The sequence below is a fragment of the Protobothrops mucrosquamatus genome, unplaced genomic scaffold (assembly GCF_001527695.2).
Source record: "Protobothrops mucrosquamatus isolate PMUCROS unplaced genomic scaffold, P.Mucros_1.0 scaffold1232, whole genome shotgun sequence".
NCBI classification, from domain to species: Eukaryota; Metazoa; Chordata; class Lepidosauria; order Squamata; family Viperidae; genus Protobothrops; species Protobothrops mucrosquamatus.
In genome coordinates this window covers 680758-693954 of record NW_015387439.1, presented here as the reverse complement: position 1 = coordinate 693954, position 13197 = coordinate 680758, and the positions used below count along the sequence as shown (strand labels likewise).

The following is a 13197-nucleotide window of genomic DNA, read 5'->3' as shown; positions in this document are numbered from 1 at the left end:
TTTGTTATTATCGCTTTATCGTTTTAAGGTTTGTCGGTTTTAATGTTTGTAATCTGCCCAGAGGTTGCCTCTAGACGAGATGGGTGACACACAAATTTGATAATGAGAGAGGGGGGGGGGAGACACAATAACAAAAGAGGTTTTAGCAGAGAGAGATGGATGGATGGAGAGATAGATGAGAGACAGAGGGAATGAGAGAGAGATGATAGATGGATTGATGGTAGATAGTAGATGATAGATAGATAGACAGACAGACAGGTAGACAGACACAGACATTTGTTTTGGGTCTGGTTTAGAATAATCCCCTTTTCTGTTGCAAAGTAGGTGCTGTAAACCAGGGGGGACCCCAGTCTTCCCTCAGGGTCCCCTTCCCTTCATTTCACACCTTAAGACCTCCAACACCCCAAGTCCCATCCACACTCAGGCCGTTTTCGAATCCCTTCCGTTTCTCCCAAGGACAGTCACAGCCACCTTCTCCTGACTCAAAGCTGGTCCAGCCTTCGGCACCTGTGACTCATCGGCAGAGGCAGCACATCCATCAAAAGAGACCGTGATGTGCCCAAGATGTGATAGAGGGGCGTTCGCCCCTCCTTACAACCCCTAGTCGGCCCGTCTGCAGACAGAAACCAGGTCTTGAGCCATGCAGGGAAACAGAGCCTCCACGTGCTCCAAAAACAGCAAGATTAAGGCGGCCCTTCAAATGTGGGGCCTGGGTGCTCTCTGAATTGGCTGGCTTTCTTTGCATACCAACAAGGCAGGTTCTTCAGGGGTTCGATGCTTTTTCTTAGCACTGATGATGTAACCTAGTTGGGTCATGAAACGTCTGCAAAGGAAACAACCCAGCTCAGAGAGCACCAAGGACCCCATAGTCCTCCTCCTCCTCCTTCCCTCCTCTGCCTCTTCCTCCTCCTCCTCTTCCGCAAACCGTACTTCCTCCTAGCACTGATGATGTTGCCTAGCTGGGTCATGAAACGTCTGCAAGGAAACCACCAAGCTCAAGAGAGCACCAGGGAACCCATAGTCCTCCTCCTCCTCCTTCCCTCCTCTGCCTCTTCCTCCTCCTCCGTCTTCTCCTCCTCCTCTTCCGCAAACCGTACTTCCTCCTAGCATGGATGATGTTGCCTAGCTGGGTCATGAAATATCTGCAAGGAAACCACCCAGCTCAGAGAGCACCAAGGACCCCATAATTGTCCTCCTCCTCCTCCTCCTCCTCCTCCTCTCGACCCCACTCTCTTCTAACACTGATGAAGTTCTCTAGTTGGGTCGTAAAACGTCTGCAAGGAAACAACCCAGCTCAGAGAGCACCAAAGACCCCATAGTTCTCCTCCTCTCCCCTCCTCCTTCTCCTAACAAACCCCCCTCTCTCCTAGCACTGATGATGTTCCCTAGTTGGGTCATGAGATGTCTGCAAGAAAACTGCTAAGCACAGAGAGCACCAAGGACCCCCACAGTCCTCCTCCTCCTCCTCCCTTCTAACACTGATGAAATTCTCTAGTTTGGTCATGAAGTTCACACAGATTTAAGCAGCAAAGAAGGCTGAGTAACTGAGACAGACTAGCATTACACCGAAAACAGAACGCACCCTCCCTCTGCTGGAGAAGGCGCTGAGCAAACAACACAACAGAGGCCACGCGGATTCTTATTGTTATGCAACTTTTACTCCGGTTGCTATTGAGCCATTAGAAAACTGAGCATACAGTGGGAGGCAGCCTCTAACCCTGGGGGTGTTTGTGGGGGTGTGGGGGGGGCAACAGGAAAAGATCTGCTGGCGGTTCTAAACAGAGAACATTAGCCTCATTTAGAATTGCAAATTATTCATCACAAGATTCTATTTTTTTTTTCTTCACCCCAGCAAATTCTCTCTTTTGAGCCAGCAAAGCCTTTGGCCAGAATTGGGGGATATTTCCAAAAGGACTATTTGCAAAAGCCTCCCCCCCCCCCCAAGTCCTCCTCATTAATTTTAGGAGGAGGAAAAACATGATTCGTTAAAATTTCAAGCCAACAAATTGGACGTGATCCAAAAACAAATTGGGGGAAACAGTTGCAGCTTTTAGAAGTATGAAGAGCCCCTAATGTTATTCTGATTCCCTTCTCAGCCCTTCCAAAAAGGGAGGAAACCGGGACTTATAAACTCACCATGTCCACATTTCACAATCTGGCAGGGTTCACACACACACACACACCCCAACACATTTTAAAGGAAACCAATTCTAGAAATGCTGCCCATAAAATTCGGAGTTCTCCTTCATATACTTTACAGCAGGAGTGTTCAACCTGTGGACTTCAACTCCCAGAATTCCCCAGCCAGCTTTGCTGGCTGGGGAATTCTGGGAGCCGAAGTCCACAAATCATAAAAGTTTCCACGGTTGGACAGCCTTGCTTTATAGACCTTCAAAATTCATGCAGAGAATTGGCACGCGACAAAAGTGCATTGCTGAGAAATTTGCACGGTGCAGCCACATAGTGTGCGATAAAGATGCTTTTTTCTTTTTTCTTTTAATAGAATTCAAAAGCCAAGTTCAAAGATTCTGGGCTGAGCCTCTATCGGCAGCCCCTGGAGCCTGAGAAAAAAAAGGCCAAGCTGTCATATATCCGGATTATTTAAGTAGCTTCAGCGTTGGTTCCCTAAGCTGCTAAGTTATTGCTTTTTAAATCATGTCCAGGCAAAGGGTGCTGGGGATTTTGAAAGGGGGAAACATTTTCTGGGGGGGGGGGAGGAGTTGAGAAGAGGTAGGCAATGACCGTCGAGCTCAGCTCATCCTATTTCTAGTGCAATGACCTGGCTCTTTTGGGAAAATACAAATTGCGTCCAGATGAAAGTCCAGATGATCCGTCACCACTTCACAGTGTCCACAAAGAGACCACTTTGGCCCCCATTTATAAAAAACCCTACACACTGCCCCCCCCACATACAAAGGACCTGGTTTTGCAAGGAACTGGTGCTTCGCGAGCCCATCTCTCCATCCAAATCTCACACGGCTCTTACAAAATGAAACTTACCCAAAAAAAAGGGGGGGGGGTCCCCTATCAAATCTTCATGGCACCATTCGAATCCAAGCAGGTGGGAGGGGGGGGAGAAAGGGAGCTTCTCTTTCAAGAGATAACCCCCCCCTCCCTTGGTGCTTTGAAAAGGCAGCAGCGACAGCAAGTGGAAAGCTAATGGAGAAGAGCAGCCGTTGCTTTTACAATAGGGAGTAAAAATTGCAACGCAAAACACAAGAGTAAAAAGAGGAGGTTTCCTGGCTTGGTTTCAGGAGAGGAAGCAGAACCGCAGAATAGAATCTCCTTCGGATTTTCCCAGGCTGAAGACACGTCTGCCAATAGGTAATGCCGAATTCTATACCACTCCAGGACAGAATTGGGGATGGTAGTGGAAAGGGTGGTCTTCCTGACAGCCGGTGGCTCTTAGGAGTACATGGTGAGCTGCAGCCACTGTACACACACAAACAAAAAAAAAGAGAGAAATACTTTTCACTTTCCACATCCTCTCCAAGCTTCTAATCCTCAGGTTTTGCCTCTCCCTGTCCATTCTCTCCTCTTTGCATCGCTCTATTACTGAGGTCTCCAAACTCGACAACTTTAAGATTGATGGACTTCAACTCTCAGAATTCCTCAGCTAGCATGTGCTGATGGCATAAAAACATTCTCATTTATTTTATTTATTATCAAATTTCTGTGCCACCCATGTCCCCTACAAGATGACTTTGGGCAGAAGAAAGAAAGAAAGAAAGAGAAAGAAAGAGACAAAGGAAAGAAAGAAACAAAGGAAGGAAGGAAGGAAGAAAGAGAAAGAAAGAAAGAGAGGAAGGAAGGAAGGAAGGAAGGAAGGAAGGAAGGAAGGAAGATTAGATACCCCTGGTCTAAATTATGCAAAGAAAGGGTAGGGTGGGGAGGAGTGAGGGCATAATCCTGCTTCTTGGTGCCCTTTCCTTCAAAACTGCCTCTGATATCTCCTGGCACATTTTGGCACTTGCTGAAAACTCGTACACAACGCACACTGCAGCTTGAACCGAGCGGGAGCCAAAAAGCTCTTTCTCACCTCCTTCAGAGTCACACGGATCTGTCCGCTGCCATCTCGGTCCAAAGATTTGAAGGCACCTAAAAGAAGAAAGCCGGTGTTGGGAAACCGCCAGCTAGGCTAGAAGGGGGAGGGGGTCACGCGTGGGCTTAGTTTCAAGACCTTTGCGTAGCCGCAAGAGGCACAAACATTGACCGCTCCCAAGATCCGTGAAGATCCCAAGATCTGGTCCTTCCCAGGGGAAGGAGAGCAGCTTGGGAAGATTCTTGTAGTACAGGCGGAGAACAATAAAGTTGGTAGCTATAGCCATTTGCGAATAGCTCTGGTCTCTCGTGCCCGACACCCAGGGACGAATCAGGCAAAGCTGCAGAAGCGAGGCACATCCTCTGCCCCTTCAGAGGTCTGACACTCCGACTTCCATAATCCCCTGCCTATCGCCAAAGCCCACCCTGGTTAGAGATTCAGGATGCTGAATCACGTCAGCCCCTCTAACTGGCACCCGCTGGCTGGGGGAGTCCCGGGAGAGGATGGCTGACTGCTGGGCAGGACGCAGAGACTGAAGTGGGGCAGAAGCTGCACGGGTGACATCCAAGCTAGGGTCCCCTTCAGCCCCATGGAGGAAGAATTGAGTAGAGCTGGAAGGGACACTCGAGGTCTTCTAGTCCAGCCCCCCGCCCCGCTCAAGCAGGAGAACCCGAGAGACAAAGAGGATGCCAATGGGCACGGCTGCCCCAGCCACTTACGGAACATGGCATCCAGGCGCACCAGGCAGCTGATGAAGTTGTCAAAATCCATGTTGCTGTTCTCGTCTGAATACCTGCGGACGATCATGGCATAAAGCTGCTGGTTGAGATGGAAGCCTGGAGAAAAATGGAGAGGGTGGGGTTGAGGGGGGGGAGGTGGAGAGAAGGAAGCATAAGAAGCTGGAATTGATTTACAGGCAGTCCTTGACTTATGATTTGTGATTTCTTTTGCTAAGTGAGACCTTGGTTAAGTGAATATTGACCCTTTCTTGCCACAGTTGTTAAGTGAATCCCTGCAGTTGTTAAATAAGTGACACAGGTTGTTAGCTGAATCCAGCTTCCCCCACAGACTTTGTTTGTCAGAAAGTCACAAAAGGGGATCACAAGAACCCCAGGATGCTGCGACCGCCATCAGTACGAGCCGGTGGCCAAGCGTCTGAATTTTGATCACGTGACCGTGGGGAATACTGTGACGGTTGTAAGTGTGAAAAACGGTCGTAAGTCCCCTTTTTTCAGCGCTGTTGTAACTTTGAACAGTCGCTAACTGTTGCAAGCCGAGGACCACCCGTAGACCTTTTGCGCGATATTGAAGTTTTGGTTTTCCAATATGGGGCATGATTCACCCATTAAAAAAAATCAAATCAAATCAAAACCCACCCAAGGAACAGCCGTTCTTCTTTTCTTTTTTAATTTTAAGGAGCAGAACAGGTGCCTGAGGTTTCTGTCACCTGCAGGCTGGAAAAAGGGGCACCGTGTTCCAATCGCACTGCTCACCTGCGGCCTCAAAAGCCCCCGGGAGTTCATGGCTGCCGATGGTGCCGGATCGGTCCGTGTCGTATTGCTTGTAGATGCACTGAGAAGTGGAGACAGGGGGGGCGGGCGGTCAGCCTCTGGTCAGAAGGCAAAGAGGGTCCTTGGCCCCCCAGGCCCCAGGGCAAGACCCCCACCTGCCCCCTAAGAAGGGGAAGCAAATTCGCTACCTGCCACTTCTTGACGTTGCTCCACAGATACTTGAACTCCTCAAAGCCCAGCTTGCCGGTGGTGTCGCTCTGGAGGGAGCATCGTCAAGGAAAACTGAAGGATGGAGAGGACCTGGGACTACTTGAAAAACCGGCCTCCGTGTTGAAAAATGACAAGGGAGAGGAGAAGGAAGAGAAGGAAGAGACGCAGACCGGAAGGGAAGGAGAGATAATGCTGCCTCCCCAACCCATCGGCCCAGCCCCTTTAAGAAGCCCCCCCCTCCCAGTTCAACCGCAAAAGGGTACGTCCATCACGGCCACCATGGAACGACAGGTGTCAATCCCGAACCCATCTGTCTTCAAATCTGGATCTGAAAAAGGGAGAGAAATGGGCTGAGACGTGTGAGCTTTCGCTCTCGATGGTACCCCATTTGGGGGAGAAGAATCGCTTGCGATCCAGGGGAGCAACCGCCATTCGCCTGCCTTTGCAGCAGAGAATTTACTCGGTCCTCGGAAGATGGGGCGGGGGGGAGGGAGGGGTCTGCCTATAGAAGGGAGTATTTGTAGCTTAAGATAAGATAAGATAAGATAACCTTTATTGTCATTTTTTTACTGTGGGCAAAAGGGCACAGGGTTGAAATGAGGGGTCCTTGGGACTCTCCGAGCTGGGTGGTTTTCATGCAGATGTTTCACAATCCTAATTAGGCAGCATCATCAGTGCTAGAAGGGAGAGGGAGGAGGAGGAGAAGAAGGAGGACTGTGGGGTCCTTGGTGCTCTCTGAGCTTGGTTGCTTTCTTGCAGACATTTCATGTCCCAACTATGTAACAACATCAGGGATAGAAGGGAGTAGGGTTTACAGAGAGGAGGAGGAGGAGGAGGAGGACTGTGGGCTCCTTGGGACTCTGAGCTTGTGATTTTCTTGCAAACATTTCATGTCCCAACTATGTAACAACATCAGGGATAGAAGGGAGTAGGGTTTACAGAGAGGAGGAGGAGGAGGAGGAGGAGGAGGAGGAGGAGGAGAAGGGTTGTTTTGTTCTTAGTGCTCTCTGAGCTTGATAGTTTCTTTGCGGACATTTCATGACCCAGCTAGGTAACAACATCAAGGCTAGAAGGGAGAAGAGGAGGAGGAGGACTCCGGGGTCCTTGGTGCTCTCCGAGAGAACTGAAAGATGTAGAATCGGCAGGGGGGAGGTGACAAACCACCCCCCCCAGCTCTGACTCTCCACAGACCACCACCCTGAAGAGGAGTTCTCTACTTACGCCGGGTGACTACTTTGTTCAGGATGTTCATCAGCTCCGTCGCGCTCACTTCCATGTCCTGCCGAAAGAGAAGGCCCTCCCGTCAGGAGCAGGGTCTTCGAGAGGGGAGGGGCCAAAAATGGGATCATGGCCACCATCTTGCCTTTTTTTGAACCCCTCCCCCCACACCCCCTGTTCAGGAGAGCAAGAGGCTTTTTTCTTTTTTTGAAGCCAAGGATCAGAGTTATGGGTTGAGCGGTCTAACAAAAGGAAATCAGTCTGAGATCTAATTATGATTCAAAGCAGGTAAATCCAAGATTTCAATAAATCCCACTTTCTTTGCTTTGGGGAAAATGTCTGAAAACAGCTTTTCAGGCGAGCCTTTGAACTGAGACTTCTGCTATCTGTTACAGGTAGTCCTCGGCTTACGGCCACAACTGAGCCCCCCTCGCCCCATACTCACGTCCCCAGCCAGTTGGGTGAAGAGTCTCCGGAACTGCCGAACTTCCTCGCTTTCGTTGGCTTCAATGTTGGAGAAATGGCTGCGAGGCGGCTGGGGAAGAAGAGAGGATGCGAGAGACCACGTTAAAGGAGGAAGAGGAGGAGAGGAAGTACCCGAATAAGCTGGGCAATCACATCCCTGCCTGGGGGGGGGGGGGTATGTGAAGGTTGCCAGTGGTTTAAATATGGCAGCTTGCCCTGCCAGTCTTGGCTGGGAAGGGAGCGTTCTTCCTTGGTAGTTTGGGGAATAAAATATGTTTTTTCTTCTCCGATGGTTCAACTGGATGTTGCTTGCTAAGGTGATAAGAGGCAGCAGAGTCTGCAGCTTTAGAGTGGGCCGGGCAAGAGGCTCCAAAGAGACCTCCCCTCATTTCTTGGGTTCACTGGGGAAGAGGGAGGAGAGAAAGGGAGGAGAAAGAGAAAGAGAAAGAAAAAAAGAGAAGAAGGAAAAGGAGAAGGAGAAGGAGGGAGGGAGGAAGGGAGGGAGGAAGGAAGGAAGAAAGGAAGGAAGGAGAAAAAAGAGAGGAGGAGACGGAGAAGGAAAAAGAGGAAGGGAGGGAGTAAGGAAGGAGAGAAAGGGAGAAGGAGAAGAAGGGAAGGAGGGACGGAAGGAAGGAGAGAAAGGGTGGAGAAGGAAAAGGAGTGAGTGAGGGAGGGATGGAGGGAGGGAGGGAAGGAAGGAAGGAAGGAGAGATAGGGTAAAGAAGGAAAAGGAGTGAGGGGAGGAAGGGAGGGAGCGAGGGAATCGAGTCAAATAAAGGCAGATCCCTTCAACCATGCGAGAAGAGCTGAGAGGTCTTACCGGAGGCTCTGGGTTATACTGGGCTGCTGCTTCACTGGCGGGCAGGAAGGCATGAAAAATAAAAAGAGAATTTCAGAAAAATCTCCTTCCACAGAAGCTTTCTGCTGCTGGCAGACATTTGTACGCAAACAGGTTATGCAGAACGGCTACAACCCCCCTTTCATCAAACAAAGCAGTTCGGAGCTAAATTGCAAGCTCTTCTTGCACCCCACCCCGCCTCTCTCTCTCACACACACAGAGAGTATATGCAGTCTCCTTAACATGAAAAATTTCTTGCGATGGCTGCATCCAGACACAAGGTTTACTGATATCACTAATTTATTCTACTAATAATTCAGGCCATCCTTTAAGTCACTGGTGTGTTTGTGTGTGTGTGTCCCTAACATTTCCTTTTATCTTTGCAATAACCCTGCAAGGTAGAATTGGAACAACAACAAAAAAAAAAAAAAAAAAAAAAAAAAAAAAAAAAAAAACAATGGGTAGTAGTTCCTCAATTTTGCCACTTTTTAAGAGGGACGGACTTCAACTCCCAGAATTCCTCAGCCAGCAAGGTTCACTGAAGGAGGCTGAGCAAGGCTGGCTGAGGAATTCTGGGAGTTGAAGTCCGCCCATCTTAAAGTGGCAAAATTGAGGAACTACTTCTGGACAGTAACTGATCGAGGAACCGTAGACAGGCCCAGATCACCTCTGGCTACAGCAGTTTTTGCAGGAAACTATAACATGGGGACAGGCACCAGGAAACAGGGGTGTCCTGCACACCAGCGTCTTCTGCTGCCCGAAACCCCTTGCACCCCATTTCTGCTGCTATCCTCTCTCTCGTTCAAGCACCAAGAACAGAAGGAAATTCCAGAACCCCCAAAATTGGCTCATTTTAATGCCAATCGGTGGTTGTTGTTTTTTTTTCATGGCTCATGAATTGGGAATTTCAGCCATTCAGAACCGCTGACCTGAATTTCAACTCAGCATTGTTGGTTTCTGGATGGCGTCGGTGTTGCAGAGCTAGCAAACCGGTTTGGCTGTAAACAAAACCCCAGCAGAAGTTTCTCGTAATGGGGAGCGCCCAGGGCGTCCCATGCCAGTAGACCCAGATGCAAAAAGGAAGCAACTTTGTGTAATTTACTCAGCTTCCTCAGAGCATCAAAGCAAAAAGCTGAGCAGGTGAAAATAGAGGGGAGGTGTGATTTAAGTGGTGTGCAAGGGGTCTGCAAGGTGACAGGTGGAGGGCAAGGGGTCTGCAAACCCATCATCCTGGTTCCTCGCTCCATCTTAAGCCACAGCTAATTCTAAAAACAGAAAACAGGATTGGTGATCTGATGTACCACAATTTACTTGTCTTCCCACAAGAGATTAAATTAAGGTAATCCTCAAATTTCTGGTACAGAAATCAGGTTTTGTGTGAATCTGACTGGGATGCAGCCTTCCCATTTTCAGCTCTATGGCAGATTGAGACACACAGAGCTGGCCACGAGGAAGAAAGACCTCAGGCCATCTGCAAAGCTGCTCATCTTGGCGCAAAGAACCTGAAATGCAACGTCTCATAATGCAAGTTGCTAGTCCACAGTGGGGATTTTTTGAGCTAAGCCTCCAGGCTTGCAACACCTTTATGTAGCATGTCCCTTGAAAGGAAAGTGTCAACCATGGTTTAGGAAGTTTCACTTCCTGGAGGTGTGGAAAGTATTTCAGGCTCGCCAAAAGCAATCAGGAAAATAGCCATTTCTCACATTCTTATGAGTGTAATATAAAATATCAGTGTAATACCATAACACATAATATTTCTCTATTATTGTACACCTCCCAGAGTCGCTGTGTGAGAGGGATGGTCTCCAAATATAAAAAATAAAATAAAATATAAATAAATACAATACAATAAAATAATAAACAATAAAAACAATAAAAATAAAATAAAATAAAAAATAAAATAAAATAAAATAATAAAATAAAATAAAATAAAATAAAAATTTAGAGCGCATTCTTACCTGATGGCACCGATGACTCCTCCCAGAAATTTCATGGCTCCTCCTCCTTGACCACCCCCTCCCCCTCCACTCCCTCCCCCACTTAAAAATCCTCCAATGACATTTCCAATGTTGATGTTGCCTCCACCTCCGCCGCCACCACCACCTCCTCCGCCTCCAAGAAAGTTCTTGACCAGGAACATTTTGAGAAAGTGCTAAGAAAGTGGATTAATGCAGGGGACCTGGAGAGAAAGAGAGAGGGAGAGAGAGAGAGAGAGAGAGAGAGAGAGAGAAAAGATACGGTAAATGATCATAAATTTAATAGGGTGCAGTACACCTCGAGTTTCCGCCTTGATTAGTTTGCATTCGGTATTGTTACTTATTTGCATGTTGAAGAAAAGCAAAATGGAGAGAAAACAATACACAAAGCAAAACTGACAACTGTTTTTTTTTAAAAAGAAATAGAAAATAGGGTACTTTTCAAATAGATCTCCACTCTGGAAACAGAAGGCAACAAGAGTTACTGTGTGGCAAGATGGGCAACTCATACATTTTGCAAACAAACAAACAAAAATATTTTTTCCAAAAAAAGAAAACCCCAGAAAGAAAGGAGCAGGGTCCCCTGTTAACAAAGAGGAAAGCTTTTAAAATCTTTCGGATCTTTGATGATTCATGCCTAAAGATTCTTTTTGTTTCTGATGAAAAAATGAGTCAGCGCCTCTTGGTGGAAGCGACCCACAACTCACAAAAGCCTTTTCAGTCCCAAGAGTTAAACTGAAAACGTCCTGTTGGACTCCCAATTGTTGAATTATTGGTGGGCCCAACTCTCGTTCCTCTCTAGGATTCTGGGAGTTGAAGTCCACAGGCCTTAAAGTTGCCAAGGTTGGAGACTTCTGCTCTAGTCCAAGGCTGGCTGAGGAATTCTGGGAGTTGAAGTCCACGTGTTTTAAAGTGCCACGGTTGAGAATCCCTGCATTAATGTGCAAAAGCTACACAGGGTTTACTCAGCTGCAACAATGAATCCATCTCTTCCTCAATGCAGGAGGCACAAAATCCTGGATACACTTTCAGAAAAGTAGCTCAAACTAGCTACCAAGTAAACCTGCCCCACTTGGGGGTGTATGTGTGGGGGGGGGAAATGGCTTCACACCTCAATCACAAGTAGTCCTGGACTTACAATCGGTTGCCTAGCAACCGTTCAAAGTTACGAGGAACCTCCCCAAAAGGTACTTGCAACCCAGATGCTCCCCCCCCCCCAACAGGGTCCTGTCACTGCATTTTTGGGCATCCAGCAACCGGCCCACACTTACGTCCTGCGGTCATGTGACCAAGATTTACTATGTTTTTGCTAGAAACTGGCTTTTATTTCCAATTTCCAGGAAAAATGCCTCTAGTCTGCTTAACGACGGTGAGGTTCACATTACAACAGCTGCAGGAAAAGGTGGCAAAATCGGCCAGGTCACGTGATGACCTGCTTAATGACCAGCACCATTCATTCATTCGATTTACATGCCTCCCATCTCATCTAGAGTCGACTTACAACTGTAATTGTAGGCTCAATAACGGTCGTAAGTTGAGGACATCCCGTATAGGGTACAAAAACCAACTGGCCAGCATCAAATAGACTGAAATTGAATCGTTTTTTTAAAAAAACATACTAGCAAATCTAACTTCCAAATCTAACTCCTCCTAATGATGTAATAAGAGGTCAGACTAGATCAGTGTTTCTCAACCTTGACAATTTTAAGGCATGTGGACTTCAACTCCCAGAATTCCACAGCCAGCATTGCTGGCTGTGGAATTCTGGGAGTTGAAGTCCACATGCCTTAAAATTGTCAAGGTTGAGAAACACTGGACTAGATGGTCTCTCAGATGCCTTCCAACTCAGCTGGTGCCCTTCCGTTATTATTCCCCAGCTAGTTCTCTCCCCTTGGGAAGACCGGATTCCACTCACCAGGCTCGCTGCCAAGAAATGGGGGCTCCCACCCACCCCAAGAACCTCAGTTTCCCCTCTTAAGACCATTTCCCAGATCCCTGATCTCCCGACCTGCTAAGCTGGGTGGGGCAGGGGAAGATCACTAGATAAAAGAACCATCCCTTTCAGGTACTAAGCAAATAAACCTGGCATACAGCTGGATTTGCAAGCCAGGCTTACTCATAGTTTACTCAATCCACATAGTTTCCTTGGTTTGCAGGTTGCATCCAAGTGTGGAGTACCTGCAGTGTCTTCACAATGGACTACAGAGAGTTGGTTTACTTGAGAGTTATTTAATGGGTAACACAAACTCAGTAACTAGGATCGCTCAAGAAAATAACGCCCAATAAACCAGTGTTTCTCAACCTTGGCGGCTTTAAGATGGATGGACTTCAACTCCTACAATGGGGAATTCTGGGAGTTGAAGTCCACCCATCTTAAAACCGCCAAGGTTGAGCAACATGGAAATAAGTTCCAGAATTCCCTGGTGAGACTTCAATTCCCAGAAGTCCTCTTGTTGGCTGGGGAATTCTGGGAGTTGAAGTCCCCAACTTTGGCAAGGTTGACCCAGACTGGGAAGGTAGCCCAACCAAGCCATCCTATTTCAGAACGGCAATGCACAAACTCCGCCAGGGGTGCGACGGTTCATCCTTATGACTCTCGGGGTCCCTGCAGGTACCCCACTTTGGCCTCTGTGAGGCTGGCTGCCATCTGCCATAGGCATGTAGATCTAAGCAAGAACCAAGGACTGCAACACCCATCACTCCTGTCAACTGGCTGTGGCTGATGGGAGTTGGGGAGTCCAAACAAATGAAAGAATGTTAAGGGGAGTAGAAGGAGGAGACATCCTCCCAAGCAGGGACCTAAAACGGGGTTCCCAGCCTGGTACTCTTCAGTTCCCCTGGCTGGGCCTGATGGGACCTGTAGTCCAACAGCTGTGCGAGGCACCCGGCTCCCCTTTGCGTCCCCAAATAAGGCGATAAGGTAAAGAGCGGGAGGTG

At 48.1% G+C, this 13197-nt stretch overlaps 1 protein-coding gene across 1 annotated transcript; it reads right to left on the bottom strand.

Annotated features, from left to right (window-relative positions):
- Positions 1-2490: 2490 nt before the first annotated feature.
- CAPNS1 (calpain small subunit 1) lies at positions 2491-10455 on the bottom strand. Its single transcript, XM_015821035.1, has 10 exons — positions 10243-10455; positions 8267-8300; positions 7427-7516; positions 6985-7042; positions 6027-6091; positions 5742-5810; positions 5536-5614; positions 4762-4878; positions 4040-4098; positions 2491-3432 (listed from the first exon to the last, which is right to left on the bottom strand). Exons 1-10 carry the CDS (start codon positions 10422-10424, stop codon positions 3406-3408), a joined length of 780 nt encoding a protein of 259 aa, XP_015676521.1. The 5' UTR covers positions 10425-10455; the 3' UTR covers positions 2491-3405.
- Between the last annotated feature and the right edge of the window lie 2742 nt (positions 10456-13197).

Coding starts and splice junctions, on each gene's coding strand:
- CAPNS1 (XM_015821035.1), bottom strand. CDS start 10,424: ATGTTCCTGGTCAAGAACTTTCTTGGAGGCGGAGGAGGTGGTGGTGGC. Junction 7,043..7,426: donor TCACCCAACTGGCTGGGGAC/GTGAGTATGGGG, acceptor CTCTTTCGGCAG/GACATGGAAGTGAGCGCGAC. Junction 3,433..4,039: donor TCCGTGTGACTCTGAAGGAG/GTGAGAAAGAGC, acceptor GTGTGTGTACAG/TGGCTGCAGCTCACCATGTA.